Raw genomic sequence first — 27,368 nt, 5'->3', positions numbered from 1 at the left:
TGTCATGGTATAAAAGTGTGTTTGCACTGTATGGAGACGTGTTGTCTTTTTCATTACACAGCTCTGATATGAAAAGATAATAAAATCTAAATTGAGTGTTTCTTTACATATATACAGTGCCTCAGACTCTATTCTTCAAAATTTCAGTTGAGGACCTCAGTATAACTGAGAACAGAAGTTATCCTTCAGGGTTTTAAGTGGCCAGAATTTTATTGAAGTAGACCAGAAGACCACACTAACATGACAGTAACTCAATTTAATATTGGCCTCTGTGGAATGTGTGTTGTGATTTCTAATGATTAGTTAGTAGTTGGTAGATCATACTCCAATTGCATCTTGCATTTAGTGGCTTTCTTTTTGCTGTAAACAGAGTTCTTAGCCAGATTGCAAGGGAAATTTCTTCTTCATCTGCTACTTGACAGTGAAGTCTGTGTCTTTTTGTCTTTGCTACTATTGTTTCTTGTGCTAATGAAACTAAGCTTGAATGTGTTGCAGCTTCATTTTCCTCTCTGGAGCTACCTCTGTCATCAATTAGAGAAAGACTAAAAAGGAGATAGGAAAAAATATGCCCACTTAATACACAGAAAAAAAAAACAGCTATCTGGAGTGGGAAAGGGGGAGAGTTTGAAGACAAAGGAAGATATTTCTTTTAATGAATCTATTATTTAGATGACCTTTGAATATGAGTGCAATTTTGGAAATGGAATCTAGATGTTTATTGTAGTTTATTACCAGCAGATCATATTTTGGGATCATGGTAAGTGTTAGGAGAAAATGAATAACCTGAGTAGTTCAAAAGAAATGGCATTGATATAAGCAACCAGTAGCAGAATAAGTGTTCAAGGCCAGGTTGGATGAGGCTTTGGGCAACATGGTCTAGTGGGAGGTGTCCCTGCACATGGCTGGGGAGATGGAATTAAATGAGATTTAAGGTCCCTTCCAACTCAAACCATTCTATGATTCTACGACTTCTGGTTATGTTGAAGGAATGGTAACTAAGGTTTGAGCAGTGCTTAATGTGACCATCTCAGATAGCTCTGACTGACATTTTTATTTTAAAGATGAAGTAAAGGATGACGCTGGAACAAATTTGGACTAATGACTTTTTTGGTCTAATAGAGTTTGGCTGCTGTGACTGTATTTCTCTTTGTATTATTCTGTACGGTATTGTTTCCAGCTCTTCAGTTAATTTGCAAACACTTCAGTGTAGTGACGTGCTTAGGCCAGAGGTTATGATTCATTATTTTCATATTATGTTACAGTGAAAGCTATATAAAAAAGTGCCTAGACACTGGTTTAGGACTTAAAAAAAAAAATAAAAAAAATTGAAAAATCTACTTCAAGTCTATTAAATTGTACCTAAAAGGCTGAGTTCAGCTATTGGTAAAAATATTTTGTCTTCTTTGGAATGAATATTTGTAGTACTAGATTTCTGTGATGAAAATTATGTGAAATTATTTTGTAACTTCATTCAAGCTTACTCTGTAATCTCTCTCTCTCTCTCTCTCTTTTTATTTATTTTTCTTTCTTTCTTTCTGTTTGGTACTAATGAAATAATTTTCTAAACCTGCTAAGGAAAAATGTCCTTTTTCAGAGAAGCATGTACAAACTTGTTATCACTATTCAAAATGTCATGCAGAAATGCCATATTTTGAGTCCAGACACATCGGTAATACTAACCTCATTTGTTTCTCAACTCTAATAGGACTTTGGACCATGTTTCTTTTTGAGTTGTATGTGGCTTAACAGCTCCATAGATGAACCCTTTTTGTGGTCCAGACAGCATTACAGTGCTTAAAAAAGCAAGGTGGACAAATCAATGGAGGGCATTCATTATATTTCTGTGCCTCTGCAACATCAATCTCATGAACTGAAATATGTGCTATTTCTAATATTTCATTCAATTGTATGTATCTGTTTCTTGTGTCATGCATTAATGTAGTGCATTAGCACGGAAGTACTTAATGGGCAGCATCCAACAATCTTTTAGTGTTACAGCTAATGCTGGTGTTGTTCTCCTGAGGTAATACATGACTTTTTCTGCTACCCATCTCCCTCTATTTTCTGTGTGCTTAGTATGCAGGAGGATATTGTTGTTGCAGCCTATGCAAGAGCAGTTGAAAGCAAAGCTTTTTCCCCCCAAAAATTATTTAGTTGGGTTTTCCTGAAAAACTTCTGTTAAAATTAAGCAATGTTTTGCTTTTTGCTTTTTTGATAATCTTCCATATCTATACAAAGAAAACGATGTACTTCATTCAAAGCAAGCAGTCTTCTGGACATAACTGCCTTCTCTGTAGAAATTCTCGTGTTTGTTTTCTCCATAGTCTATATAATCTGTTTTCCTACAAAAAAATGGCTCTTTCATATTAAGGGAGAATAAATTATGGACTGGCTTCAACATCTCAAGCTGTTAAAATTACCATTGTTTTTGTGGAGAGACAATAACCGACAAAGCAGATAATAGATTTCTCAGGGACAGGCAAACTCACGTTTTATTTATTTTATTTTATTTTATTTATTTATTTTGTGTATGTGTATAAGTGTTAATGCTGATAAATACGGACACAAAAAGATGAGTGCCGTAAATGGTTAGGTCTACGCATACTTTCATTGTAAATGGCACTGTTTCTAATCTAAGATCAAAAGTGAGAAATGCCTTAGTACAATTTATTTTGAGTGTTGGCAGCTTTACATGGAAAAGCATCCTTCTTACTGATTCAATAAAACAACAGATCCTTCACAAAAGTGTATGTGGCATCCAAACTGGAGCCTCTAGATATTACCCTGTAAAAAATAGTACGAAAAACTACTGTTGTTATTTTGATGCCTGTTCTCATAGGTAATTAACTTTTATATGAACGAAGTCTGTTTGTCTGGGTTTTATTTGCATGCTTTGCTTTTTATTCTCAATTATCAAATTTAGGTACTTCTTTTAAGTGCATGTTATTCTGTGTTTTGCAATTATGCTTGCAGTTTTTTTTGCATGAATAGAAGCCACTTTAAGAATTTGATCTGTGCTATTTTCTAAACAATCAATTAAATACATTCAAGCACCCACAGAATGAAAACCTAAATATTTTAAGTTGTAATTCACCTTTTATTTATGCCTTTAATAAAGGCATAAGTTCCTGGTGGTTAAGGCTACAATTAAGGAATATTACAAGAAAATACATCAGAATATTTAAAAATCTGTATGAAATGTAGCAGAAGAAACTTTTAAGAAGTTACATTTTTGATGGGCTTGGTAAAGCTGTGTAAAAATGTAGAGGGTAAAATATGCAATATATATTCTTTCTTCACAGAAGATAGACAGTTGAGGAAATGATTGTAGAAGTGTCATTGTTAAGGTAGTCTGATATGTCTGTTATCAGAGTCTGGTTTTAGTTGCTTATAACTTCACTGAAGTTTTAACTGTTTTGGCTGAATTTTTCATGTCATGGAATTGCCAAAAGCTGATTTGTTTTCAAAGTTACTCTTAAAGTGATTCATCTGCTTCCAGGAACAAGTTATGGGAAAATACGTTGATGGCACTTTTTCTTTTTTTTTTTACTTTTTTTTTTTTTTTTTCATTCTCCTGAGAAACTCAGTGCCTTCTTTCTTTGGAGTGGAAACTTGAAATTTGGCAGATGATTCACCCTAGTTTCAAGGAAGTCTTTTGAAAGGAAACCAGGATGGCAGAAGGTGCAATGTGCACGACATATGGTATTCATAAAGGCCAATAGAAACTCTCTAGGAGATTCAGTGGAGCATTTGGACTGTGTATTCCCTGAGAAGTTAAAAGTAAATAAATACCTAATAATTAAATGAGCTGTAAGTTTAATAGAGAAGGTAGTATATGACCAAGTGATTGAGGGTTGTATATCATAGAATCATAGAATCATTAAGGTTGGAAAAGACCTTCAAGATCATCTAGTCCAACCACCACCCTATCACTGATGTCACCCACTAAACCATGTCCCTAAGCACCAGGTCCAACCTTTTCTTAAACAACCCAAGAGATGGTGACTCCACCACCTCCCTTAGCAACCTGTTCCAATGCTTGACCACTCTTTCTGAGAAGAAGTGTCTCCTCGTTTCCAACCTGAACCTCCCCTGGCACAACTTGAGGCCATTCCCTCTAGTCATATCACTAGTTATCCGTGAGAAGAGGCAAACCCCCAGCTCCGCACAACTTCCTTGCAGGTAGTAATATGTCTTGCATATACACTCTGTCTTGCACAGAGTATATAGAGTAACTATTTCTGAACTTTGGAATTTTTGTGTGTTTTGTTGTTGTTGTTTGTTTTTAACTTCATTTTTAAGTGATTGAAGTAGTATGTTTATTTATCCTTTCAGAAAAAACTTTATTAATATGTTGTTTCCATTAAGAAAATGCAATTAATTCTTCCTTCAAAAATATGTTGGTTTCTTCAACTCATGTACAATAATTTTTATTATTTTTTCATGCCAGTATTGTCTAATAGATTTTATGGTCAAGATTTTTATTTCTGATACTTCATCTAAAAATTCTTCTTGTAAGTCATTTTTCTTGAAGTGGCGAGTAAGGAGACAGGAGTCCATTTGGCATTTGCTTTCTCTTGAAATTCTGTGCTGAACAATACTTGTTTTTGAAATTTCAAGTCCTACATCTGTTAGTTGCATCAAGTGTTTACTGTTGTCAGTATTAATTGAATCTTAATGAAGAGATGATATCTCCACTAGTTGCTAAAGCTGTCAGAAGAACAGAACTCTCATCCCGGTCCTCTTTAAGCTCTAAATAGCTAATTAAAAAATATTTCATAGATTAGATTTGTTGATGTTGAATTTTACTGAACTCAGTTAGCAGTTCTCTGCAATGGAAATACCTCTTTTTTGTGAAGATGCTTTAGTGTCTCTACATAGCCTAAATTTTTATTTTTACTAAACAAGTGTAGTTTTCAGGCATCATTTTTGCACTACAGTATTTACACCATTGTAGACTAAAACTTAAGTCTGTTTTGCTTTCTTTAGTTTTCTTCCCCTCTGAGAATTCATGCCTTACATAGGGTTTTTAAATCCTTTGCCTTTGTTTATCTCCTTGCATGTATTTTTTATTGTTATTTTTATTGTTAGTAGCTTATTAAGCATGTCCTAACATGCATTTTCTGTGACTGTGATTTGCTGTGTGCTGTCACCTGAAGAAAGACTATCCTGTCAAGTGGATATCTTTAATCAGTGAGTCTTAAAAGCTGCATGTAATTACTGGTACAGACATGGATACCTGCTTAAGTGTCTGGTTGGAAGGCTCTAAAACAGGACCTACTATGAGGTTTGTTCTAAATTTGTAGCTATTTGTCAATAAGAATTTGATATCTACTTTAGACAATTGTATTTGTGTCTGGGATTATGCCATGTGCTGGTGCTTCAATGCCAGGAGTTTTAATTTGTGAAGGGAGAACTCCTGATCACATCATGGAGGTTCGCATTAAAAGAAACCAGTGTCACTGCAAACTAAACCCTTCTCAGCCAGAGCACGGTGCTCCTAACATAGCCACAGAGTTTTTCTGAAAAGGGTGGAGACTCTTTAACAGTAAGCCTTGGCCTATGTGCTCATGGTCTTGATTTTTGAGGTTGCTTTTGAAGATCTCTTCAAAGTCATTCATGGAATTTGCTGCTCTGCAGAACACAGGTTGAAAGCAGCCATAGTGCTATGGGCTCTTGAAGGGAAGGAGGATTATGGGACAACAGTTATGAATTAATTATTCAGAAGAAGGTCAGACCTGCTGCCTTACATGGATGTAGGGATATCACTGATGAATTTGTAAAATCTTGCTCTTTTTTGGGCAGTGATTTTGTGTACTTGCGAGTGGGGATGTCTGCCTGGCTTATGAGTGTATGGCACTCTTGTGCTGTTTTTAAGCTTCTGCTGAGCTCTAAACTCCAGGCTAGAAGGGAGTCCCTGGATAAAAGGCAATGTTCATTGACAGCTCTTGGGAATGTTGTGGCCCTGAGCCCCTGTGGAAGCTTGTTGGTCTTTGCACTGGAATTTTTTTTAGGATGATTTTTTTCCTACACACCTATAAATTAATATTTGGGCTACTAGTTCCCTAGAGTATTGTAAAATAAGTTGTCTGTGCTGCTCTAAAACACCTGTCTGTTGAAGTTCCTAAAGGCCTACATGCCTTTTCTAAGGAAAAATAAATAGAGAATGAAGAAAAATATAAATCAACTTGGTAAGAGTTAAGGCCTTGTTAAGATACATAGCAGTAAAATGGACACAAAATTGGAGAAGGAAGAAAGTAAAGAATCTAATTAAAATGCTTTTTTTTTTTTTTTTTTTTTTTTTTTTCAGTTACCTGTCATCTTTTGTTGTTCACGTACTCTTGTTGAGCTTGCACATAAATAAATGATGGATTGACTCAGTGAAGTCATTGTAATAAGTTGTTTGATGTGCTGTGTTGAAAAAAATCTTTTGAAATTCTGTCTCTTTCTTTGTCTACTTACCTTGTGGCTTTTAATATCTTGTTTCCCATCTGTCTGTTTCTGTCATAAACTGAGCATAACTTTTCAGACTTTAATGTAGGTCTCTTTTTGTTCTGGTTTAGGTAAGTATGTAACAAATCCGTGATTTGGCTGCCAACAGTAATGTCAGAAAGGAATGTTAAGGTGTGTGTTCCCTTTGTGAAATAGAGAAATGCTTATTTGTAGATACTTGATAATGCATATTTACAGTACATAATCTGTCTCTGAAAACAAATGAATACAGAGGTGTCTGTATTGTTTTATTACATCTGCTTTAATGTTACAAATCCAAAGGTTACTTTTATGAATCTCTTATTAGTTAAAAGAGAAAATAAACAGGTTTATAGATGTTTCATGAAAGCAATTTTAAATAAAGGTTTAAAAATACTTAACTGAGAATGTAATACAAATGTACTCAGTCTTCATTTTGAGAGATTGGTTGTACTGAAGATACTCTTAGTGCAGGAAGTATCTCTAGCAACGAAGTCTTCACTGAGTCTTGTAGTACAGAGGAATTTGAATAAATACTTATTTTGTTAATAACACTTTTTTCCAAGGGTAGAAATGTTCATTAGGGATGTTCTAATCTGAATGTTCTATCTGTAGAAATGTTCATTAGGGATGTGTTTAATACTTATAATTCAGCAGTTTGATTAACAGCCTTAGGGTATAGGTAAATAAACTCTATTTTCTTTTTTAAGGACATACTGTAAAGATTTTGTGGTGCCTTTTCAGTGAGAGGTAAAGCTCTGGGGAGACCAAGGAGAATGAACTGAGAAAGGCAAAAGCAAGGGAGAGGGAAAAGTCCTGGGACTGCCTATAGCAATTTCATGGGACAGCAGAAATAGAAGCAAGTCTTCTAAGTCTGCTGAATTCATTAGACAGTTACTACTAAGAAGCAAATGCCACAAAGTTTACTCAGCTGAGTATATTTATGCATAAAACACAAAATGCTAAAATACATGCTTTGATGTGGTCAATAGAAGTTTATTTGTATAATAATGATGATAATAAAAATAATACTTCCTTTTGGTTGGCTGATTTAACTATAAACAAGATACACAACTCAAAATTCAAAAGGAACTGAAAGCCTTTTTCCTTTGTGACTTACTGAAAAAAAAATTATAAGTAAAATAACTTCAGCAGGATACACAGGCATGGAAGCAAAAGATCAGTATATTGCTCCCTATTGCTACTGAAACAAGCCTTTGAACAAGCTTTAGTGGTGCAATTCCAGTATTTAGTGAGTGCTATGTTTTAAATCCTTTTTCCAAATCTTTTTTTTTTCCATTGTACAGGGTACAGGTGCTTTGGAGAAATATGTACAAGTAGTTTTGCCTTTAAAAGAAAGGAAAAAAAAGCCATTAAAAGAATTATATTCATCTCAAGCAATATGCAATACTATTAAAAATATTTTTATACTTAAAGATACCAGTTTTCTTGTGAAAAATCTATTTTCATAGCATAGACTACAGATAAATAAATGGAATGATATCTTGGCTTGATTGTATTCAACATCAATATGGTAGGATTTCTGTTTTGCTGGGTTTTAATTCACTTCACAGTGAATTAAAGAACTTCTTAGAGTTAAGATTAGCCTAGCATTTCCTTGCCGAAGTGTGAAAAGCTAAATACAAATACATCCTGCATAGGATGTTCTTATGTCTTTAAAAGTCCAAGCCCATTGTAGTGGATGCTTCTCACCCATCAGTGAAACTTGTAATACAGCAGCTACAGTACAGTGCACAAACAATACAGAACAATATCTAGCAATTTCATCATCATTGCATAGTGTACTATTTTAGAAAAACCTCACTAGGTGGTGTGAACCCAAACTGAAAAATGACAGGAATAATAAGACTAGGATATCTGTAATTAGTAAATAATACACTTTTGTGACTCATCAAACTCTGTAATAATAGTGTGTTTCATTCTGTGCTACTGAGGAAAGTTGCAAAACAGAAGGAAAAGTCCTTTCTATATATTTTGCAGATCCATTTCCTTAATTGCTGAGATTTTCCAGTGGATCTCCTATTGAGGGACACACTAGACATTGTTTTTTAACATTTTATCTGAATGAAGTGACACTGAGATATAATAAGCTGCAACTAAAACCCAACTCCAAAACGTTTTCCAGCAGTTCTCAGGAATATGGTATTGTATTTGTAGTTAGCATGTGGATGTAGTTTTTCAGCAACAGTTAAATTCTCATTTGCTGTATATTCTTAGGTTTTCTGCTAAATACTTGCTTTGAATGTGAAAGTGATGCACCCATGTTGCCTTTTCAGGGTATATGAATAAAGGAAGAGAGTTTTTTTTTTCTTCTAAAAAATCTTATATAATTCACGTATTACTGGTGAATTCTGAATTAATTACTATGTATTTAGATGTAGATTAGCGAAGTCACGAAGGAAAAAGGCTTTCAGTTCCTTTTGAATTTTGAGTTGTGTACCTTGTTTATAGTCAAATTAGAACATTGTAAACACTTTGATCATTGTAAGGAACTTCTTCTGTCTAAGGGAGTAATTTGAAGAAAATCATGTTTTTGGAAAAAATATTGTCACATGGCCTACTATTTAAGCGAACAGTTGCACTTACTGTCACAACTAGTTAACGGTGTGAAACAAATGCATTGTCTGTTGAATTAATGAGAACTTTCGAATAACTAATTGTAATGCTTGAATGTGTTACTTGGCTTTAGATACATAGTCACCCACTGTTCTCCCAAAGAAATAATGAAAAATCTGCCACTGATTATAATGGGACCACTGTTTTTCATGCATTACTGCATCATAAATTTTCACTTTTTTCCTAAGATGCATTTGTGCTTATAAAATATATAATTACCCCTGAAATTATGGTTACTAAATTTAGCATGCCATATTTTTTAGAAAATTAATCTTTTTTTTTTTTTTTTTCCTGTTACATTAAAAATTTGATGAATCTCTCCTTATCTTCTGGTGGCAGATGATTTATTGAGGCCTACCTCTTAATACTGCAGAACGTTTTCCCATGTGCTGAAGATTTCTGAAATACTTTCTGTAGCTTGGACGTATAGAATGAGAATAGGAGAGAACAGAAACTTAGTCTTCTGACTGAGAAAGTCTTGTGACCGTGAATGGGAAATGTGAGTTCTAGCTCACAAATCCATTGTGCTTCCTTTCCTTTCAGAATCTGGACAAGACTCTGATATTTTCATTGCCTTTGTTGACCATTCTGTAAAATGCTTAGGGTAATACTGCCTTATCTCTTAAGGTAGTTTAATGCTAGATTTGTCCAGCATTACTAGTGTTATAGGACACTCCTTGTTTTACTATTTGAATTGTACTTACCCAGCCATTTCCATGATACATATATTTGTTTAATATGAAAATTTCAGGCTATACATAATATAGAATATATAAAAAAATATTTTTGTGGCATAAAATATTTTACCTTATGCATATAAACCACATACAAATATACAGAATTCACAAAGATGTTGTCAGTGAAGTTTGAGCTTTCCTGAATACTTTACTTTTTTCCATTTATAGGTTGCATGTCTTACTCATATAGCAGCTAATTATCTTAATTGCAAAATTGAAGGAAAACGCTGGGGTACTGCACATGGGAGTATTGTTCCATACCAGGTAAGTCAAAAACATTGGTTTATTCTACTTTTAGAATTCATGATTTTTTGTATTATAAGATTGAGAACTGACTGACTTTTCCCATGACCTGCTGTATTCTGTAATGTATCTGTGTCTAGGTAGGACAAGGTTCTGTTGTTCATAGTAGTTTTTGCATTTTGCATATTTCTTCATCAGCAGTAGATTAGTAATAGAACATAGATCAAAGGTGTTCACTGAAATTGGATGACTTTAAAGCTAGCACAACGACTATATCATTTTTTACTCTACAGAGAAAAGCTTTTTTTTTTTTTTTTTTTCCTTTCACTTAAGGGTTACCTGACTTCCATACTAGCCACAAATTGAAATCTTTTGCCTCTGAATCTTACTGTTTTTACCTTGTGAGTCTACAAGAACAACCTAAGTGTCCGTGAAAGTCTGGGAGTTCTTATTTATTTGCCATTGTCCATTGAGTTTGCTGCAAATCACTGGTGCTCAGTGAGGCAACAGGTTAGAAAAGGAATTAACCAGACCTCAGACCTCTCCAATGGAATTCATAGCCTCCTACATCTAAGGAAAGGGTTGAAATTCCTTAAAATAACATGACCTTCATCATATAAGCAAGCACAGAAAAAAAAAAATCACTGCAGGCTTTATCTTCTGGCTAGTGTATGGGAAACTCTTCAAGTAAACAAAGCCAATTTTGTTCTTTTCTAGCTGATCATTTTGTTATCTTGATGGAGGTCATATTAACTTAATGAGATTTGGACATATATTTAATCTATTTGTTTCATTTTTGGCACTTCTCATCAAGTACTTATGTTTGCATCTAGCTAGGAAGAGTCTGGATTTTTTAATTTCTGGATGGAGTCCTTTCAATCCTGATAGGGACAGTTCCCAGCATTTGTCTGGGACAACTAGCATCTAAACACCACTCATTTGCTTTACTGTCTCCCTTATTGTTAGAGAATGAGAGGAACTCAATGTGTATTTACTTCCCAGTGCTGGAGGTGGTGGTGATCATTCTTTTATTAAAGGATTTTCTACTTGTGGCTGTAGAAATTCTGAAGCAAAAATCTTCTAAGTGTAAGCTATATATATATATATATATACGTATATTACGTACATATATATATCTATATTGCATACATATATATGTATATTATAATATACATAAATATATATTATACAGAATATTATCCCTAGCTAAAATTATAGCAGATCTCCTCAGGTCTACAACAAACATCAATTGTTTTTGTAAAAGCTTTGTATATTTGAGCTAGGAGACTTTTTTTTTTTGTGTGTGTGTGTTGACTTTTATTTTATTTGTTTTAAGTATGTGCTTCTGCATAGTCAACCATCACTTTCTGGACTAGCTAGAATAGATTGCAAATTATCTCTGAGACTGATGGGGAGATATTGCAGCTGTTTCTGCAAGAATGTTTGGTCCTGTAGTATTCTCATCTCAGGTGTAGAGCAGCACAGCCAGAGCTGCTCTAGTCTGCGGCGTGAGATGGCCATATTTTGTAGGACCAACAGTGTGTAGAGCTCTGTAGTGCAACGTGACCCAGCCTAACCAGGCATCTGCTACACAAGTAGTTGTATTTGGGTGTGTTTCTGTAATGTGACCTTTTGGTGCAACACTTTTTGAACTTTGGTATGTTGAAAGTACAAAACAGATCTAAGTGTCTTTCTATAAGCAAAACCAAAAACCTGACTAAACAAAACATTTTATCTTCACCCTACTAACATTTTATCTTCACCCTACTGCATTTGGATGAATAAATGAAACTTGCATTCTTTTAGCACCTTTTTGCTTTTGTTTTTCCACAGTCAAAATGAAAAGAAAAGCATACACAGTGGTATCCATTGTTTCTTTTTTTCATTGACAGCTCTCCAGATATACAAAATTAGTTGTTTTTTTTTTTTGTTCTGGTTTAATCAACGTTAATCAATATGTAAATAACTTTTTTTTTTTTTTTTTTTTGGTAATAATCCTATCTAAACCATGGTTTCTGTGTTTCTGTAGGCTGTTTCTGCAGTAGGTATTATAAATATTACTTCAATATTACAAACAGTCTTAATTTTCTAGTTCATAAACCAGTGATTAGGATGGGTTTATAGTGGGTGGAGCTTTGTGTGTATTTTTGTGGCTCATCTGCAAACTTTCCGTCAGCTAACATGGTTATGATTTTGACAGCAACTGTAAAGTGTATTTGTTTTCTAGAGTTTTTCTCACTTTACTAGCATAAGCTATAATTAGAGTGCAAAGCTCTTTAGAAACTTGAATTAGCTTGCATCATTGTAATTGTATTGCTTTTATAGCTGTTTCCATAGTTCATGTGCAATATAGTTTAGAATAAAACTCAGAAACCTGAGTTTCATCCCATTACAGTTACTAAATATATACTTCCACTTAAAAAAGTAATATGTGACTATCATAATGCTATTTTTTGTTATGAACAATGTTTGTTTTAAGGTATTTTGTGCAAATAAAATATAATTTGTTGAAATAATAAAAATCATATTTCCTAAAATTGAACTTACGTATAACTTAGAACAAGCATGTGGTAGCAAACTGTTCTTTTCTTCTTACGGCCCCTTGCTGTATTTTGAGCTTCCACCTTGGTGGAACTTTGAAGTGATAGAGAGTAATCGCGGGAGATCCTTTTATAGATATTAAAATGACGAAATATATATGATTTATGATGTCTTACATCAAAAGAAGCATGACCACTAGGTCAAAGGAGGTGATTTCTTCCCCTCTGCTCTGCTCTTGTGAGAGCCCCCTGCTGCACTGTGCTCAGCTCTGGGGCCCCCAAAATAAGAAGGTCAAGGACCTGTTGGAACAAGTCAAGAGGAGGGCTACAAGGATGTTCAGAGAGCTGGAGCACCTCTCCTGTGAAAACAGGCCGAGGAAGTTGGGATTGTTCAGCTTGGAGAAGAGAAGGCCCCTGAGAGGCCTTAGAACAGCCTTCAATCACCTAAGGAAGGCCTACAGGAAAATGGGAAGGGACTCCTTTTCAGGGGGTGTAGTGAAGTGACAGGAAAAAGGGTAATGGTTTAGAACTAAAAGAGAGGAGATTTAGATTAGATATTAGCAAGAAATTCTTCACTGTGAGGGTGGTGAGGCACTGGAACAGGTTGCAAAGAGTAGCTGTGGATGCCCCATCCCTGGAAGTGTTTAAGGCCAGGCTGCATGGGGCTTTCAGCAACTTGGTCTAGTAGGAGGTGTCCCTGCTCATGGCAGGGGGGTTGGAACTGGGTGGTCTTTAAGGTCCCTTCCAATCCAAATCGTTCTATGATTCTGTGATCTTTTTTGTGAAGGAAGTCTGATCAGAGACTGATCAAAAATTAATAAAGACTACAAGTTGAAAACATCTTAAATATATACATAATTAGTACTTTATTTTGCTTTTAATTGTGGTAAGTGTTCTAGTGCTCTGTTTAATGCAGTCAGCATTATATACTGAAAACTATTGTAATTTTTTTCATTAAGCTTCAATTTCATACTTTTGGCCAGAATATCTTGTTTGCAAATGGCTTCAAATGGCTGTTTTCAGCTAGATTTTCTTTCCCCAAACTACCAAGATATGTAGCCCCTTTGAAAACCTATTTCTAGTCCAAGTAACAAACCCTTAAGAAAAGTGACGTAAAGTTTGCTGCACAAGGACTTTCATACTCTTACAAGTTTTTTCTCATTTTCTGATAGTGTGCTCCCTTTGTGGCATAACCATATGAAATGTCTGAGTTTTCAGTTCTGTTTGCTCATCACCGTCTCTGACAAGGAAGAATTTCAACTTCTTTTCAGTGCATAATTTCTTTCATTGCACTGGTAAAGCAGTCAGTATATAATAGTTTGCCAAGTTTTGCAATGGAGGTGAACTTTATAATGTGCCACAAAGGTGAAGAAAGAAGGATTCTTATCAACAGAAGTCAGAAGTAAATTTTAGAGTGCTGAACCCTTCATGAGAAACTATCTACTTCTAAAACTATCTACTATCTAAAAGCATATCTCTTTTCAGTCAGAAAGGTGTAGTTGGAATAGGCCACTCCTGTGATCATACAGGAACAATATCTTGCGTGTAACCAGATCCCAATTTGCTTAGTTTCAGATGTTAAAACGCAAACCTTGAGTTCTGGTCTGTATCTTAAATGTAATTAGTACATTTTTTTAAACAAGTTCCTATAATGAGACAGGTTGTTTAGCTGTAGCTGTTCCATGATTATCCCGAGGAAATCAAGAGCTTAAAAGCATCCGGTTTACATAGTTGTGCAGAGAAGTAAAGTCATGTTACTGTCTTTCATTTGGGGTGACAAGGTCTTTCCTCATTCTCATGGTTTCACCAATGTAGCTATCTTACCTGTACCATGCCTGAGATCTAGACACTCACTTTTTATCTTATAGTGGGACCACTGGGAACAGACAAATTCTCCTGAGTATTTCATAACCTGCGTGTTTACAGGTTGTTTCCTGTGGCAGCTTATCACCTTTCCATCAGCAACTCAGACAACTAGGCAGTAGTTTCAGATACAAACTTTTAGCTAAAGGTACAGGGCTGTTTGCTTTCAGGTCATAATGGTAAAAGTTGGTAGAACTTAGCATGGTTTAGGGGGTTAACTTGTCAATGCTAGGTTAAACATTGGACTAGATGATCTTAGAGGTCTTTTTCCTAAGTGAATGATTCTATATGATGAATACCCAGTCTCCTGGATACTTTGGTGACCTACTGTATATCCTTGAACTACATACCTACATTTTTTTAATATTTTTTTTTAACAGCCATTTCCCTTCTATCTTTATCTTACAAGATACAGAGAAAGCCAGAAAGGCCTGTGTCATCCTGGGTCCTGTAAAACAAGAGAACAAAAAGTGTATTTGGCATTTTTTTTTCTTTTAAACTACTTACTACACAAATGTTTTAGTTTTATTGTGATGATAGGGGACTACAGTTGGCCCTTTGCTTGGTGGGAAGCACTGCAATAGGAATTCTGTTTCCTTGTTATTTTAGTCAATGCAAAGGTATAATAATCATCTGTGGGATGCAGTGTAGAAAAGTTCCCATTTATGGGGAATGAATTCCAGTTATTCAAAACTGATGACATTATACTGTAACCTTCCTGGTGATAGTCCTTCAATGAGTTGTCAAGCCTCTCTCTTGAGCAGAGCTGCTGTCTGGAAAGGAAATCAGTAGGTTTGCCTTGGGCAGTTTTAGACATGTGCTTGGTGTATGATGTGAGATGTGAAGTGGTGTTATAACTTCATTCATATATATCCCATCCTGTCACAGACATAGCACTTTAACAAAGCTTGTATCTAATTATTATAGACAGTTTCTTACCTATATACAGGTACTTTTCAGATGGAAATGAAATACATTTTTAATTTAAAACCTGAAACTTTTTTTTTTCTTCCCTGAAGAAAATCATCCTGTATCTTTCTGGTTTAAGGAATGCCTGCAAGGTATTTTTAATGAGTATGCAATACTTTGAATTTGCAAAATAGCTTTGGATAATCATCGTTATTGTTTAGGAATAATAGCTGATAATTAATACTGTCTCATTTTTCATCTCCTCCAGGGAAATGTCACAGGACTGTTTTGCAAGGCTATTTTTTTGTCAGAACATTTGTCACAGAACATTTCTGTACCTTGAACTCATATTTAGTCATTTAAACTGGGTGTACATTAAGATCTTTAGTCCGTCACTTGCCCGTGTTTCATGAGAAGTCATCTAGGATCAAAACATGGGTGTACTGGCATTCAGAGTCATTTAGTATACATATTTGTCTCCTCTTTGGTTCCTTGTTTTCTCCATTGCTATGTGAGGGATCTAGTTTGTATTACAGCAGCATGGTTAGTCTACAGAGGTATTGCAGGATTACTGAACATTGTGGGTAGGTATATCCATGTCAAATTGTAATCTTTAGAAAGGGAAGCATAGCAGAGCCCTGATCAGAAGATCTCTTTTCACATTATTGCTGGCTGGAAAGGGATAAAATATGATCAGTGGGCTTGTAGGGGAGATATCGGTTGCATCACTGTTTTCCTTTAATCTGCTTGTTAGATCCAGAGCAGAAGAATAAACTTCACTTTTGTTCTCATGAAAGTGCTTTTCACAATCATTGTATAACAATGCACTGCAGACGTTTGTATAAACATGTTTAAACAGTCTGAAAGAGATCTCAGAAACCCATGTGCAGCGTCATGTGCAGTGACTCCTGACATAATCATCCTGAATACATAAATGGCTATTTGTGTTGCTATCATAGACAGGAGCTCTTAAAAACAAGAAACAACAACAAAAAAACACGTCATGATATGTTGTACAAAGTATTGTACAAGCAGGACAAATTAGCTCTTTCTGACCTGTGTTCGTGAATGAAGCATGAAGGAGTTACTTTTTGTGACAGAAGTGAGGACTTGGGTAAGGTGTCCACAATCTTAGAAACTTTTTGAGATTGTATTTCCTTAAGAATTCAAGGAACTGGTAATTTATTGTGAATAATACTCAGTCTTAAGACACAGGAGAGATTGAGGCATGTCTACGTGATGATATAAACTTTATAGGGACAGAATAGTGAGCAAATAAAAAAAATTCTTACCATTATTTAATTGATGCTCAGGTGTGTGCTTTTATTATGTGAAACATGACAGTTTTGGTTGGAAAATATTGATTGTTATGAAAGGGTATGTCCACTAGATGTCATTCATGTAATCTAGTTTTTGTTGCAGCATTTATTTCTAGGGATCTATTTAGGATGGTAGATGCAAATTATCAGCATTATTAGCTGCTTCTGTATAGGCAGTGCTACTGATTTTATGTGTAAGTATGGCATGGTACAAATCATCTGCTTGTCTCTGTGATGGGTTTAACATACCTATTAGTCTAGGACTTTGTGTTTTTACATATCATTACATTGTTGCATGAACTAATCTCTTATATAAGAGCACCCAGATGAGCTGTATATAATCTATGACTGTTCTGTAAGGAGCCATATGATCATATAAGTAAAGATGTTATGTCCCTAAGGAAACAAAAGTTACCTTGTTAGTAATATAATTCAACTTGAAATTTATTCTTTTCGAAGCTATTTACACCTCAAAGGGCAGTTCATTAGAAGTATGCATATATAATTAGGAAAATCATCCGGAATTTCATAAACTTGCATAAATGGATTTATATACTTAGGGATCTTAGCTATGAAACTGTAACTACAACTACAGCTATTGATTAGTGTCACTTTATTAATATCTAAGACTTTTAAAATAGAATCACTTCAAGCAAGCTTACATGAAGTACTGTGTTGAGTGGAAAAATCAGAGGTGCATCTGATCATTCCTGCAGGCAAGCTGGTGGGATCTATACAGGTGTGAAATCATTAGCAAGATGTGCTTGAGCCCTCTCCTCTCCGTCTTTCTAGTATGGCATGTGTCACTAATTGCTTGACAGCTTTTGGGAATCTATTATTTATACTCTCATTGAAGAGCAACTGCTGCAAGATTGGCCTGTGCTCCTTCCCACTTTCACGTTGGGGTAGCTACAGCAAAACTGGAAGCCTGACATCACAGCTTCCTCCAACCTCCCTCTCCCCTCCTGTATGGAATAAAGAATTTCTCTGCCCTGTGTAGTCAGCCAGAGGGCAGGATGGGGAAGTGATAATCCTCTTGGAATGAACACTTGCATGAAAAATGATAAATGCTACATTGCGTGGGGATTAACACTTGATTATGAACTTGCTTTTAATGGAGTGATGCTTCTCTTTCAGCAATGTGAAGGTTTGCCGTAGTACTAGACCTGATTAAGAACCTTTACCACTATCCAGCCAAGAGAACCATCTGCCATCAGAAATGTAACTGTGTTAGGAACTGTTTCACTCCTTTGCATATTGTCCTCAAGAATGTAAAACGCTTACACTCACATAGCATCAACTTCCCTAAAAAAATTCCTGTTCCCCACATCTCATTGCTACATTCTTCCTTTTCTCATCATGAGAATTACATTTCTGCTCACATTTAATGCACCTGTAAGAGGTCTGTGTTTTGTCACCGTGAAACTGAAACATGACCATGAAACATGCTGGTTTAACTGGTGAAGTTGCTGTATAAATCATATTTATTCTCATGTTTTTAGATGGGAGATCTTACAACAGATATCCTGTGAGTATGTTCACAGAGTGGGGCAGTCTGTGAGTCACTGGTGTTTAAGAAGCTCGTTTGGCATTTTTAGTTTTGGTATTAAGTACTACTGAGTAAAGATTTAGTGTAGAACTTTATTGCTACTTTGTAGGACGGCCCTTTCATTTCACAATGAGCTTGACACGTCATGCAAATTTGGTCAGTAAGTTAATTCCCTAGAACTGATATATACTAATCAATTTGGTGTGTGCTGTTTTTTTCCTCTAAAAATATTGCAGTACTGCTATGATAAGCCTAGCTCCAGTGCAGTAGTGGCTGTGATCCTCTAGTGTGCAGGCAGTTTAATTGGAAGGGCAGCATTTTTTTGAAAGAGCTGAATGACTTTGTAGCTTCTGTTCTGTTTTCCAAAGCAGTATATACGCTTGAGAAGCCAAAGTCCTGCTGTCTTGCAAAAAAGCACAGAAGTTTTAAGTGCTAAATCTACTTATGAAAATGAGCTTTAAATTACAGGGCTTTTTAATGTTGTTTCTTGTGTCCTATGCTACATTCAAACATAATGCTGCATGATGCTAAAACAGATATTATTTTTTAATCAATACAATCACTAATAAACCTTGATGCTAAGAAGTGAGAAAATGTAACCTGGGGCTTTGTCTATTATTAAACCCTTATTAATAGCAGAATAGTTTTGATACATTTGCTTTTTAAGAGAAGTGGGATTTTAGCTACAGAACTTCAATTCACTTATATCGAAAGTGGTAAGGGTGAAGGTAAGAGACACTTTTTTTTTTTTTTTTTAGTAATTATCTGCTTTGACAAAACTGTACTTCCTGACAATCACTTAAAAACAGAGTATTTGCTGACTGAAGTTTACCCTGGTCATGTAAATTAATCTAGAGAAAGCAATCCTATACCTGTGGCCCCAAGGAGATTTCAACTGGTTATCTTGCTGTCACCTCCACTTTTGTTCTATTAGCTCTAAGCTACTTTTGATAGATGTCTGTCCCAATTTCTCTACATTGGAAATTCTGGAATATGTTTTATGGTCTTGTTAAACCCATAAGTGGGTCCTCTGAGCTCACTATGAGGAAGAAAAGAAATAATTTCATTGTCAGCTTAGAAGATGTCCTAAATTAGGAAAAGTATTTTTATTCTGTTGTTAGTGGTGTACTGCAGAAGTTGATTGTCTTGTTGTCTATAGGAAACATTTTTATATAGGTAATTTGTGCTCCTCTATAAGGTACTGTTTGCTGGTTTATGTGAGGCCAACTCTTCACGTTTTCCCCAACCCGTATTCACATTTCCCTCCCTGTATTTTTTCCACCTCTTGTAATTTTTGTTTTTCTCTCTGGCATTTTTTCTACTTTGTTCACCTCTTCAGCTGTGCTTTCCAGATCTTGACAGAGTGCTTCAGGTGAGTTCTTTGTGTTTCTGAGTAACACAAAAAGCTTTCACTTCTGAAAGACAGCTGGGAATAGTTTGCTTTCTTAGTTAACAACAACATATTGCTGTATCTCATCCTTCTTGGGTTTTCGGCTGCAGGATAGGAGAAGAGCACATAGCTCTATGCCGAAACTTTGTTAATTAGTTACCAGCTGCTACTTCAGTTTGATTTACTATTAAAAGGTTCTTGGGGTTCCTATGTGCCTTTGTGTTTTTTTGTTTTGTTTTGTTTTGTTTTGTTTGTTTGTTTGTTTTTGTTTTTTGTTTTTTGTGTGTGTGTGGATAATTTACAGAATAATTTTATTGATCATTTCCAGTTTGGTGAAACCTGCAGAGGTAAGGTCACTCAATACTAAAGTGATCTCTGAATCTGAGTTAGCAGCAGACAAAACTGTTGTCTGACAGTTGTCTGACTGTTGTCTTGTTTTGTCATCTACAGCAAGTTTAGGGTACTTGAATTTGAAAGAGTATGTTCATGTGTGGCTTTAATGATCTTTTCAAAATACCCATTGGTTTAACATCAGTAGTCATCTTTTCTTTCCTGGATAAATGAGCTCTGAGATTCTAAATAAAGTTGTCCAGCAAGGATATGGAAGACACAACTTGTATTATTTTATGTTTTAGATGGCTACCAAGGTAAAAAGTAGAAGTTAAGTTATCTTAGTAGAAAGGCTATTCTTCGCTAGATAATAATAATAATAATAAACAGACACGGAGTTAATTTTTAATTTGTTTTCCAACTGGTATACAGAAAGTTAATACTAGTTGTGATTCTGTATCAAAACAATTGATTGTCACGTGGAATGGCCATAATATAAATAAATAGTAAGTTGATGTGATTTCAAGTAGAGAAGCATTAGATGAGTCTACATATTTTTTTTAAAAACCTAATATAAAGACAAAGAATATAAAACATAAATATCAATGTCAGTCTGTATGATAATGTCTGTTCTAAACAGAGACAATTTTTTGACCTTGTCAAATTTATACTTGGAATGTGGGCTTGAGATAATGGCGAGAGACTTTTGACCATGAATAATAGTTGTAACAATGCAACAAAGCCTTTTTTAGCTATTAACTTAGCTCAATGGGGCAGAGAGGGCATTTTAATTTAGCATGGGGTATAGAACAATGGACCCCAATTCTAATTTTATTGCTTCAACAAAACCACAAATAATAATTTCTTCCTCCTTGCATAAATGTTTACAGCATTTTATTTGGCTTGAGAGTTTTATATATAGGAGTGAATGTATTGAGGTTAATTCTAGATATTACTTGATTTGTCTTAGTTTATCCATTTTTACATACCAGGTTTATATTTACCAGTTTGTTGAAGTTGAAGGTTAAATGAGAAGTAAAAATACTGTCGTACAATCAGAATTGTGAAAGAATCTGAGTTTTGTTTAATACATATAGTGTTTGCTGAAGTTTAATTTATTCCACAGATCATGAGGAGGCCCCTGGGCAGGAAGAGTTCTATGTATTAAGAATCTGATCAGGTACTTCATTTGAGAGAGTGTTATTAGTAATACCTCTTAGCACTTATGCATAATTATGTTATCTTTTCACTGTTACCTTTTCAAACCCCTCAGAGATTCTTAAATAATAAATAATTATTGCTGTCTTTCAGGGTCTGACCGCATCATTGAGCAGTGTCATGTAAAAGTATGTGATCTAGCTTCAATGCTGCAAGCAGGGAAAAATTCTAGAAAAACAGTCTTGGATGGTGCTACATCTTCTCCATGTAAGATCATCTTGAACAATGTTGCTCTCCGCAGATATTTTCCTGACTTATTCTGGGACCCCATAACCTCCCAGGCACTTAATTCTAGTGTTTCACTGTCCATTTAATCTCCTTGGCATACTAGGCAAGAAAATCACAGCAAGGAAGAGGCAGATCAGACATTAAGATAAGGTTTCTAATGCAGAAGCCAGATTCCTTCCTCTTTTCAGTAGTCTTTCATGTCATTATGTGCTAGCTTTTCTAAACTTCCTAAGTCTTTCCCCTGAGATCATGCTTTCCAGAACTTATGGCTTTTCTCTGTGCTTTCCTTTTGGAACACATCACTTTTGTGGCAACCAGAACCAAATGTGGCACATTACTCCAACTCCAGCTTTGTCATCTTGAAGTACAACAGATTATTTCATGAATCTTGTGGGTTCTGTTGATGTTCTGAAGTGCCAATTTAATGTTATCCTGCTGTTGCAAAGGAGACTGTTGTTAATTCATTTGCAGTTTCTGAAATGTGACTTCTTGATCTTTTTCTCCTGTATCGGTGGAGTGAATCTTTCATGTCTAATTCTAGAACTTCCCAGTTGTTTTCCCTTGTTGAATTTTGCCATCTTGTTTTCAGGCTTCATTTCCCAATTATTTTCTGTTCTATCCTGTCCAGTACTTGCAATTCTTTCTAGTTTTGTGTCATCTTCAGATCTGATAAAGCTACTTTCTTCTCAGTATCTGGGCTATCAAAGAGAATATTGAAATGACCCTTAAGTAGTTGACGGTATTCTTACATATTGGCATATAATTTGTAAGTCCTTTTGATGATATTCAGCTGATAAACCTGTATGGCCTTACTTAAATTGATATTGTTCAGCACTGTAGTTAGACCTAGATGTCTTTGCATGCTCACCAATGTCTTTGTACTTTACAAGTCCATAGTGGCTTCCACCCATCCTCTGGTTGTTTTAGAGTATATGTGTGTGTTTTTTCCAGCATGTTTCCAGGTCGTGTGTAATTTGCTTGATATATATATATATTTTAATCCACTTGGTGTTTGCAATTTCTTAGCTCTGGTTTCTCACTTCTAGTCCCCAAGGTCCACATGCTCACAAAAGAAATTGCTAGTGTGCAGTTTCCTCAGACTCTTCTGCAATAATTCTAAAATAAATCTCAACAGGCCTTGACATTTGAAAACTTTGGGTTAAAGGGCAGAAGTATGTTCAAAAGTATTTTTTTCATACTCTAGCCCAAGTATATTGCCATAATACTGTGCTTCTCTGCCTTTGCCTAATGAATTCACCGAGTATACATTTGTACAGTGCATGTAATGTCAGTAGGCATTGTTTTAATGCAAAATAATAAACAGAGATAGTAACATAGTACTTATTATAAACACTTGGTAGGGCCTGTTAGTAAAGAGCATCTCTGCTTGGAGGTTGTGAATGTTCACAGGAATCAAGAGGGTTGTGAGTTACTTTCAGTTGATACTGATTGCTGAGCCTAGCATCTTCACAAAGCTTAATTCATCACTCAAGTCCAACTTTACCCTTTAAGGTAGAAGTTGTGTTACTTCAAGGACACGTGAGACCTGTTGATAAAATTCTGTGCTAGGATTCATGAATTTCACCTGGAAAGATAAATTAAAACACTGTCATCTAAAAAAAGTGCAAATCCCAAGATTTAGGAAAAATAATGTTCAATAATATGAAGAATTTTACAAAGCGGACACTGTATATACAGCATGTCTTCTATGAAATGTAACATTGTGGAAATGAGGTTCCAGTATCTAAGTATTAACAGATGTACAGATCATCTTGTTGCTTAGCATTAAATTAGTGCACCACATCCTGAAAATCACGAGAGTGGCAGAATAATAATGTTTATCAAAAATTCATATATATTGTCTGTTCTTCTGCTTTATTTATTTTATTATTATTATTTTTTTCCATATGAGGTCCAAAAATTGTTTTGGTGGAAAAAGAAGGAAAACTGCTGACTCCTTCACAATCACCCAAGTTGATTTGGCAGCAGGCTGGGGTTTGTGTTTTTCTGCCCACCATTTTAATAAAAACCTACTCAGTTGTTTGGATTTTGCATCTTTGATTTCAGCTCCTTGAGGGAATCAAGATGCTGTTCTTGATTTAGTGAGACATTACTGTCCAGATGTAAATAGTATTTTTCAGTAATTTATATCAGACTCACCAGACTCATCAGTAATGTATCGACTCATCAGGAAGGGAAAGCAGCTTCTCCCTGAAGCTCTAAAAACCCAGAAAGAGAAAAATACTGATGGTTTTTGTTTTAGAACATCTCGGTTTTTAAGCCAACCTTATGATTTTTTGGTAGATCTGAGTCATATTTAGTATGTGGCTTGGCATACTATGATCATTCACTGTACCATCTGCTGTAATTCCAGCAAGAGACGTTTCCCTTGACATCCCTACCCCAAAAACATTTCTGATAACCCTGCTTCTGAGCTCTGTACTCATGCTTCTTAGTGGATAAAAAGGCTTTTTAGCATGTCCAAAGAGCCCTTAGAGACAAATGTCATATCTACTATATTTAAAATCCATTGTAATTGTCGCTCTGATGCCATCCTCCAAGAATGTCTTAAAGAATATATGTAAAATAGTTGTAATGAGAATTAGAAATACCGCAGACTGAGTGTCTCCGGAACCATTATGAAAGTGGCTGCAGTGGAACTGGCAGCAGTTGGTGATTGAGTAATGGTATGATGGCAGTTCCAGTTCAGGCAGGGAAGATGCTGTGTTTGCCACATGTGAATTAATATAGTACTGCTTTTTACTGTTGAGGGATTAGCACTTTTTTTTTTTTTTTTTTTTTTTTTTTAAGAATATTTGAAGTAGGAAAGACTAGGAGAATAGATGAACCCATATTGCATACAGCTGCTTTTTTGAGCTGATGAGTTAAAAATCTGCTATAGCTGGGAAGCATCAAATCTGAAATTATAATACTGCCAATGAATGTGACATACTTTTAAAACACCAGGTAAGAACTGTGCCCTTCTGACAAGTAACCAGAAAAAGAGTAGTAGGCAAGAAAGTCTGCCTACCATTTGGACCTGGCTTTCGTGCTCAGCAGCAATTTGTATTGCAGCAGTTCCTTTTCAATGCGGTTCTGTGTGCATCCATTATGAATATGAACCACAAAAAAAAAAAAAAAAAAAGGAAAAACATATTAAACATAAAAGGATTGCCAGAACTGATAATTTAAGTGCTAGAAGTTAAGAATTGTTTTTTCATCATTCTAGGTCTGTGTTTTTCCCGATGTGTGTACCAATAATTAAGAGTAAATGCAAACTCTACATTTTTTGTTTTATCCTGTAACACCCATGAGGCCCATATTTGATATTCATTCATATAGCATACCTTAATGCAAATTAAAAAGTAACGGATTCATCGTAAAATCCTCTTTTCAATATGTAGAAAATAATCCTTGGAAGAAATCAATCTTTATTGTTTCTGATTGAACTACACATAACTTTTTTTTTTTTTTTTTTCAATACTCATCAGACTGCATTAAGCTGTATCATATTTACATCACATTTAAGTAATAAAGGAAACCTTATTCTAAAGCCAGCATTGCCCTTTTAGATTACATTGACAATAAAATTAAGAATACCAGCTTTCTCCAATGAGAAGGAATATATGGGCTTGCAGCATCATACTCCACTCTCATGGAAATGCAACATGTGGAGAAGCAAAACTTTGTCTAGCTAGAATAAAGCTCACCTACATTGCGGCTATCATGACTAGAAAAGGAAATTAGTGTATTGCATGGCTGTAATGTATAGCTTGACATCCAGTGCCTGCTCCTGTGTAATTTACTTGCCTCTTTTGGTCACCTGACTGAAGACATTAAGTGGGCCACAGAGTAAGCCAGGAAATTCAGCACTCTGCTTTCCAAGTCCAAAGCTCTGTTGTTTCCCCTCAACCCTTCCCCCTCCGTCATTCTTCACAGCTGGTCAGCACATGCACAATGCTTGTTTAGGCCAGGTAGGGCAGATAACGGAAAGATACATATGGAGCACATGCAAATCTGCACTAAATTTCTGGAATGCAGCAACAGGGTGAAGTTAATGTAAAGCAAGATTTCTTTAATGTTTAAAGTTTCTAAAACTAATAAAAAAAAGAGACAACAAATTCACTTTATAGCCGTTCCTTTTCTCTACTACTACTAACTGAGCGGGTTTGGGACTTTGCCAAAATATTACACATTGCTCAAGAAGATTACAAAGAAATCCCAGACATGCACTAGAGAGCTATTAAATTTAACATTTCTAAAAGATATTTTCAACAGCTAAATACTTGCTAGAGCATTGTTTTCCCCAACCTTCAAAAGTTGCCACAACTCAGTCACAGATAAGAACTTCCAGCTTTTTAATTGATATATAAATTGAGTTTAAAACCAAATCCACTACATTTCCTGTGGTAAAGGAAACAGAGACTCTTCAGTTTGGTTTGTCCCTAATTTGAAAATCATGTTCTCAGGAAATCCTGCATAATTATTTTACGTAAACAGGAAAAGTAATTATTTGCTTGGGGCTCTGTTTGTGTGTGGGGGTGTGGAAAAATAGTGGAGGTTCTGGAATTCAACGTGTTAATGAAAATATTTTAGAATAAAGGAAAAAAGGTTCCAAATAAGGTGAATTTCTTTCTGTTTGTGGGCAAAGTAGTATGAGGGTTTTCTTAAATGCTTGCCTTTATTTATTTATTTTTTTCCTTTACATGTTACTGTTTCTCTGAAGTTCAGTAATGGGAGCATGAAAAGATGAAAAGAAGACAAATTTGTAGTGAGGGTGTCTTTATATTGCTCTTCAGGTGTTCTTATCTCATCTGTAAATTTGCTCTTCGTCATCTGGAAATGAATGAATTGTGTAAAGCTATTGAAAAAATGCTGCAGGATTTCAACCCTCACATCCTTCTCTTCTCTCACCCCCTTAAGGCCCTAAATTTACTTTTGCCATTTGTAATAGTTCAATTTAAGGTTGAACTTCCCCTCCCGCTCCTTGTGAGCTTTTCTGATTTCACTTACTGTTTGAACAAGATATATTGGACTTCTTTTTCTCTAGAGTTAGCATGAACTCTACACTTCTTCTCATTGTTGATTTTGTTTTCAGTTGGAAAATAGTGTTACACATTTTACATATAAAGTGTATAGTAAGTAGGATGGGATTTGTTTTGTGTGGGTGGAAACAATCTGTAGAGTTATTGTAGGAGTTGAACCCTGTTTAGTTATAAAACTTTTGAAATAAAAACCTAGGGATTTTTAAGGAACTATTTGTGGATTTTTTTTTTTTTTTTTTTAAACCAGGATGTGATTCAGACTATTAGTTAACAAGAGAACTCTATGACCTTGCTGAATACAGAGAAGAATTAATTATGGGAGCAGGTGCATACTTTCTTTGGATTTGTTTGTGGCATTTTCTTAAAAGTTTAAAGTTCAGTGCATCAGTCTGACGAACTCTGGCCACAAATGGTTGTAGCTTCAGGGGAAAATTGGAAGCAATGATTGTCTTAGCAGAACTTTTAACACTGAAGTTGTTCAGAGGACATAGTTTAAAGTGGAAAATCAGGTTAGTTTCCTCTTTTCTCAAGGGAGAACTGTGAGTTAATATAGTAACAATGAAATGATAGGTATTTCTTTGTTGATTTCAATCAAATTGGAACAGATTTATTTAGCAATCACTTTAAAAGGTACTTTAAACATGTTAACCCCAAATGTTAATTATGAAGTGCCTGTATGTTGCAGTGAGAACTACCTCGTGAGTGTCACATAGCTATATGCAGGAAGACTTGTAGAGGAAGGTTATTCTCAGGAGCATGGAATACAGTTTGAAATTTATGCCTGGTGAAGTCATGCTTGTTTTAGATTAATAACATATTTACCTCTGCTAGGTAATCTTGTGGGGGTAAGCAGGTTAAGCTAGTATGGAACAGTCTCCCTTCACTATTT

The 27,368-nt window shown here is 35.2% G+C and overlaps 1 protein-coding gene across 3 annotated transcripts in view; it reads left to right on the top strand.

The window, feature by feature from the left end:
• The window catches only part of SUGCT (succinyl-CoA:glutarate-CoA transferase), a 314,340-nt gene that overhangs the window by 49,178 nt on the left and 237,794 nt on the right, over positions 1 to 27,368 (top strand). For all 3 annotated transcript variants that reach the window (XM_084283112.1, XM_084283111.1, XM_084283113.1), the window contains one exon: positions 10,014 to 10,109. In XM_084283112.1, the coding sequence (XP_084139238.1) occupies positions 10,014 to 10,109 (96 nt within the window). The remainder of the gene's footprint in view (positions 1 to 10,013; positions 10,110 to 27,368) is intronic.

Source organism: Netta rufina, assembly GCF_964035555.1.
Source record: "Netta rufina genome assembly, chromosome: 2".
NCBI classification, from domain to species: Eukaryota; Metazoa; Chordata; class Aves; order Anseriformes; family Anatidae; genus Netta; species Netta rufina.
The sequence above is the reverse complement of the archived record's forward strand: the minus strand, read 5'-3'. Positions and strand labels throughout refer to the sequence as shown.